This window comes from Dermochelys coriacea, chromosome 2 (assembly GCF_009764565.3).
Source record: "Dermochelys coriacea isolate rDerCor1 chromosome 2, rDerCor1.pri.v4, whole genome shotgun sequence".
Taxonomy (NCBI): domain Eukaryota; kingdom Metazoa; phylum Chordata; order Testudines; family Dermochelyidae; genus Dermochelys; species Dermochelys coriacea.
In genome coordinates, this window is record NC_050069.1 from 172371650 (window position 1) to 172378517 (window position 6868).

Below are 6868 nucleotides of genomic sequence, written 5' to 3' on the forward strand. Positions count from 1 at the left end.
AAATATCTGGAAAAAGGGTGCTTGCCTGCCTGAGGCTTGAGCTACAAATAAGGAAGGAGCAATGATACTAGGGTACCACAGCAGTACTTGTTTCTCTAAACTGGGTCACCTTCCTTCTATAACCTGCATTGCTTTTCATTCTGTACCCTATCATCATTAAGTGCTTCTGGAAAGAAGCCTGATATATTACTGTAACTGCCACCAATGTGATGTGGCTGGAATGGAGTAACTAACCATTGGGGCCTGTTATTTCTTCTGCTACTTACCAACATATAACTGGCTATACAGTTCCAATCGTGTGTGGCCTTCCGTTGGTGCCTTCCGGATCTCCTGTGGCAGTTGGTCCACCCGCAGACTGGCCTGCTTGACATTTCTCTCAGCGATGACTCGATGCCATTGGTCATCATTGAGTGGGTTGGGGGATATGACAATGATCTCCACTGGGCCATTTCCAACATCAAATGAAAAGGACACTTCAATAGCAGCTGAAATACCAGAGGGGAGAAAATCCATCAAAGGTTCAAAGTACGATTGTTTATATCTATTACTCAGGAAGCCACCTGGGGACTCGTCCTGTAAAATCCTGAATGCATTCAAATCCCCTGACTTCAATAGAAGCTGATAGTGCTTAGCACTTCTCAGGAGGCCATTATGAAACATTCCTATGGAATTTAAACAAATTAAACAAATCTGGTTCTACAGAAAATTAACCGGGTTCCATCAAAATTACTGTATAAATATTAGAGCCGGTTAAATAATGTTTTTTTTGATAGAAAATTTGTACATAAAGGAAAAAATAGTGTTTGTGTTGACATTTTCAGCAGGAAATTCAAACTTTTCATCAAAGAAAAATAGCTGTTTCTGGGTTTCAGTTTTCCAAGTAAAAATTATTTTTTTTAGAAGAAAGAGAGTTTCCACCAAAAATTGTTTAGCTGAAAGCCTAATTTTCCACGGAAAAATGTTTTGATGGCAATTTTTCAACTAAACCTAATATATATTTATAGATGGTAGTAATGAATGATGGCCAGGAGTTTTTTAAATTACCCTACAGAATTCTTAGGCGGATTAAATTATATTGGATGGTCCAAAAATGTACAGAGACTTTATAAATTTCTATTATACTTGGTAGGACTTTTCCATCTGGTGTTGCTCAGCAAAGCACACGATTGACACTTATTACTAAGGAGGGCAAAGTGATTAATGAGGAATAGATCACTTTTGATGAGAAACATAATCTCAAATTGCCTGCTATGATTCATCTAGGTTCCCTTTTTACTGTAAAATTATTATACAATGGCAGAAAACCAGTTCAAAGAATTATCAGAAAATAGATTGCTACTGATAGTATTCACAAAGGAGGATTTAACCTAGATGTAGAGACAACTGGGTTTTCAGTCTATTTCATTTTTTTTAGGTATAAAAGAATCCATGGAAAGCAACTTCTGGCAGCTGTGTCATCCTTTTAAGATAATTCGTATGCACGATAGGGCTATAAAGGGATCTAGTACAGTTGTGCCTCTCATGTTGTGCATAATTCACTTCCAGCCTGTCTTGCAAAACTTTACTCCCAGACAGGGAAATTCCTTTTGATGGGCTAGTAAAATAATCATTATTACCTATCAGCCGACTAAAAGGAGAACAAATACTTTTTGTGCCCAGGCTAGTACATTTTCATGGTGCTTTTTGCAAGGCTGAATCAAACTGCAGTCATTTTTGTTTTTGTACCACATCCCAAAAAAGATATCTCATGAATAAGCATTTTTCATAATCATGAATGCTTTTTTAAACAAAATTTGCTGCAAATATCTTACTTATTTTTGTCCCTCCCCACCCCCTTTTATGGAAAGAGATAAGTTTTGAAGGAGAATTATACAGGTGTTTAGGTAGTGAAATATCCATCATTCTCAGCTACCTGCAATACTATTTCCTCTTTTGAAGTGACCACCTCTCATGGCCCCTCAGCTCAATCAGTTTGCCTTTGTTTGCTCAGGACTTGGCTACAGAGATTAGTAAAAATGTTTTACTCTGATGTGGTGAAGTCTTCAAGCTTCTGGGGGTTTGGGATATAAGGTTAGGGCAAATTAGAAACTAGAACCAAATCTATATAGTCATTAGCATACAGGAAGCATTGCAGCCTGCCCTGAAGAGTGGTGACTTTGTCTCCACTGTGCTGCTCTGAAAAAAACACTTCATATCTCTGCACACTGTCTGTCTCCAACTCCTTTAATTGCTTCCAAAAGCGGGCTGTCTGCAAGGCTATAAGAGTGAGAACTGCTACACAGAGTGTTCATTTCATTCTCAGCCACTTGATGGCATTTTTGACATTGCCAGTGGGTGCCTTTGTGAAACCCCATCTAGTATTCAGTCACTGAGTCTACTTTTCAGAGTATCAGCCGTGTTAGTCTGTATTCGCAAAAAGAAAAGGAGTACTTGTGGCACCTTAGAGACTAAGAAATTTATTTGAGCGTAAGCTTTCGTGAGCTACAGCTCACCTTCATCAGATGCATCCGATGAAGTGAGCTGTAGCTCACGAAAGCTTATGCTCAAATAAATTTGTTAATCTCTAAGGTGCCACAAGTACTCCTTTTCTTTTTGAGTCTACTTTAAAAGTCTCTGAAAGAGACTCATTTGCTCTCAGTCTTCTGGTTGAAGGCAGCTGTCATTTTTTAAAAGAGATAATTGCAAATAGAAGGGGAGAAAGAGAGAGAGAGGTTGGGTAGGAAGAGATGAAGACATTTCAACCATAACGACCAGACTTGCACAGCTCAGCTTTAATCATGGTTGAAGATCAAGGTCTGCGTAGCAGCCTGAAAGGTTTCTTCTCTGTGATAATCGTATTTAAACACAAGGAAATTCATACTAATTGGAGGAAAATATTAACTGTGACTTTAAAGCATAAATATGCAGGAATAAAATTCATACTGGTTAGTGTTAAATTTTTAATATTTTACCTTGTAACTCGAGAGGGAAAAGAGTAAACATCTCAAAACAATGTACTTCTCATCAAAGATTTTTGTTGAGTGTGAAAGGGAAAGAAGCACCAGAAATGTATAGCATCCCTGGATTACACTGACATATCCCGAAAATAAATTTAACATAGGCCTCTCATAAAATATTGGAGAGTAAATCTGTATGCCAGTTTGCTGGCCTAAGAAAAGATGAAGTATATCAATACGTGCTTCTTAAAGAGTGGATAAAATTGCTCACAGGCTGCATCTTAGTAACTCCTACAAGCAACTTCTACTATTGGTTCTCATAGATAAGCAACATTATTTATCTGTTTTAATAAATTTCTGACTCCACATCCTAGTGTATATAGCCGTTAGAGGACTCTCTAACTAAAAAAAAATAGTATTGGGACTTTAACAGGGATGGGTGAACATGTTTATCTTAGATATCTAAAAGACTAGCAATTAACTGATTTTTTTAAAGCAAGTCTCCCTCCCATCATTCCTCTAGCTTGTCCCTGCTGAAAAATTACATGCTAGAGTTGACTCTCCCTCCCCAAAAACCCACAATGGTTTGGGGTCAAATTCATTGGGGTGACAGTTATAAGAACAGCAATACTGGGTCAGACCAATGGTCCATCTAGCCCAGTATCCTGTCTTCTGTGGCCATTGCCAGATGTTTCAGAGGGAAAGAACAGAACAGGGCAATTTCTAGTGATCCATCCCTTGTCATTCATTCCCAGCTTCTGGCAGTTGGAAGATTAGGGACACTCTAAGCATGGGGTTGCATCCATAATGATCTTGGCTAATTGCCACTGATGGACCTATTATCCATGAACTTATATAATTCTTTTTGAACACAGGTATACTTTTGGCCTTCACAACATCTCATGGCAATGAGTTCCACATGCTGACTGTACATTGTGTGAAGAAATACTTCCTTCTGTTTGTTTTACACCTGCTGTTCCTTAATTTCGTCAGGTAACCCCTAGTTCTTGTGTTATGTGAAAGGATAAACAACACTTCCCTAATCATTTTTCTTCACTCCAGTTATGATTTTATAGACCTCCGTCATATTACTCCCCCCTGCCCCAAATCCATAGCTTGTGTTATAAAGCAGGTTAGACTTGATGATTTAGTGGTCCCTTTTGGCCTTAAAATCTATGAATCAATCAGTCTCTTTCTTCACCAGAACACTTTCTGGTTTAGCTCTTATTTCACCATTCTTCTAGCTTGTACCTGCTGAAAAATTCCATTCTAGAGTTCTCTGCTTGATTATATTTGCTATGATGAGACTACCACTAGAGGAAGAGATGCTTACAGATGGCTGGTGTTCACAGGACTGCCAGCTCAGAGAAAGTGGTTTTCAAATGTATGTCATATAGGGGGGAAAAAGACACTGCAATCTTTTGGTCACACAGTTTTCCTTTATGCTCATCTGTCCTGGTTTTCACTGCTCATCTTCACAACTGCTACTTACAATTCTTCTTTTGCAGTCTGTTTCTCCTAGCTCCTGCTACATTTATAGTAGGGCTGTTGATTAATCGCAGTTAACTCAGGTGATTAAATCAAAAAATTAATTGTGATTAAAAAAATTAATCATGATTAATCACAGTTTTAATTGCACTGGTAAACAACAGAATACCAATTGAAATTTATTAAATATTTTGGATGTTTTTCTACATTTTCATATATATTGTATTCTGTGTTGTAATTGAAATCAAAGCATGTATTATTTTTATTACAAATATTTGCACCATAAAAATGATAAACAAAAGAAATAGTATTTTTCCATTCACCTCATAAAAGTACTGTAGTGCAATCTTTGTCATGAAAGTGCAACTTACAAATTTTTTTCTTACATAATTGCACTCAAAAACAAAACAATGTAAAACTTCAGAGCCTACAAGTCCCTCAGTCCTATTTCTTGTTCAGCCAGTCACTAAGACAAACAAGTTTGTTTACATTTACAGGAGATAATGCTGCTGGCTTCTTAATTACAGTGTCACCAGAAAGTGAGAACAGGCATTTCCATGGCAAGTTTGTTGCTGACACTGCAAGATATTTATGTGCCAGATATGCTAAACATTCATATGCGCCTTCATGCTTCGGCCACCATTCCAGAGGATATGCTTTCATGCTCATGATGCTCATTAAAAAAAAAGCGTAATTAAATTTGTGACTGAACTCCTTCAGGGAGAATTCTATGTACCCTGCTCTGTTTTACCCACCTTCTGCCATATATTTCGTGTCTCGGATGATAATCCAGCACATATTCTTTTTAAGAACACTTTCACTGCAGATTTCACAAAATGCACAGAAAGTATCAGTGTGAGATTTCTAAAGATAGCTACAGCACTTGACCCAAGTTTTAAGAATCTGAAGTGCCTTCCAAAATCTGAGAGGGATGAGGTGTGGCACATGCTTTCAGAAGTCTTAAAAGAGCAACAGTCCAACACAGAAACTACAGAATCCGAACCATCAAAAAAGAAAATCAACTTTCTGCTGGTGGCCTCTGGCTCATTATAATGATAATGAAAATGAACATATGTCGGGCCGCACTGCTTTGGATTGTTATTGAGGAGAACCCATTATCAGCATTGATGCACATCCCCTGGAACGGTGGCTGAAGCATGGAGGGACATATGAATCTTTAGTGCATCTGGCACATAAATATCTTGCAACGCCAGCAACAACAGTGCCATGAGAATGCCTGTTCTCACTTTCAGGAGACATTGTAAACAAGAAGTGGGCAGCATTATCTCCTGCAAATATAAACAAACTTATTTGTCTGAGCGATTGGCTGAACAAGAAATAAGACTGAGTGGACCCGCAGGCTCTAAAATTTTACAATGTTTTATTTTTGAATGCAGTATTTTTTGTACATAATTCTACATTTGTAAGTTCAACTTTCATGATAAAGAGATTCTACTACTGTACTTGTTTTAGGTGAATTGAAAAATACTATTTCTTTTGTTTTTTTACAGGGAAATACTTGTAATAAATATAAATATAAAGTGAGCACTGTACACTTTGTATTCTGTGTTGTAATTGAAATCAACATATTTGAAAATGTAGAAAACATCCAAAAAATTTAAATAAATGGTATTCTATTATTAACAGTGTGATTAATTTTTTAATCATGCGATTAATTGCAATAAATTTTTTTGATCGCTTGACAGCCCTAGAATTTTCGACAGTGCTCATTGATGTATTAGATTGACTAAATCAATGGGTATTACATTTCCAAATGAAATGGTCATTTGAACAAATTAGTGAAAGCTTCTGTCATTTGACCAAATGACTAAGTTTGCCAGTATGGCTGTACAAAAATCAAAACAGAAAGAGGTTGATCTTCTAGTACCTTGAATCTTGTGTAGTCATTTGCATCTGCACAAAGGCAGAGCAAAGTGGGTATAAAATGCTACTATTCTGAGTTAGTAGCATCTAGCACATACTTTGCGTGGTGTAAACAATTATGTAAGGTAAATGGCAGTGGAATATCAGACCCAGTACCTTCCTAAGCATTCAGAGCTGGCTGACATTTTAGAAAATTTACATCCCGCGTGGACACATTCTGATGATAAAATATTGCACCTCTGCAATCAGAAATGAAATGAATTCTGCTAGATTTAGCATTTCTAAGTGATGTCACTATAAACTTATTTTTATAAATACCAGCGAGTCCATTGACAATATACTATTGATTCCTTGTCACACTGAAATTCTTGTTGCCTGGAGAAAGACAGAAGAAAAGTCTCTTCCTGAACTAGTAGATGTTATAAAAAAGTTTACTGAATTGAAAAACTGTCTTTAGTCTTTCTTTGAAAGGTACAAATTTAAATATAGATACAATTTTAATATAGTTTTAGCCTCAGAGTTTGGAAAAGATGATACTATATTATTTACAAGACAAACAC

The 6868-nt window shown here is 36.8% G+C and overlaps 1 protein-coding gene across 1 annotated transcript in view; it reads right to left on the minus strand.

Annotated features, from left to right (window-relative positions):
* Window positions 1-6868, minus strand: part of CNTNAP2 (contactin associated protein 2) — a 1664903-nt gene that overhangs the window by 137676 nt on the left and 1520359 nt on the right. The window contains exon 17 of the mRNA XM_038391157.1: window positions 267-485. Within this exon, the coding sequence (XP_038247085.1) occupies window positions 267-485 (219 nt within the window). The remainder of the gene's footprint in view (window positions 1-266; window positions 486-6868) is intronic.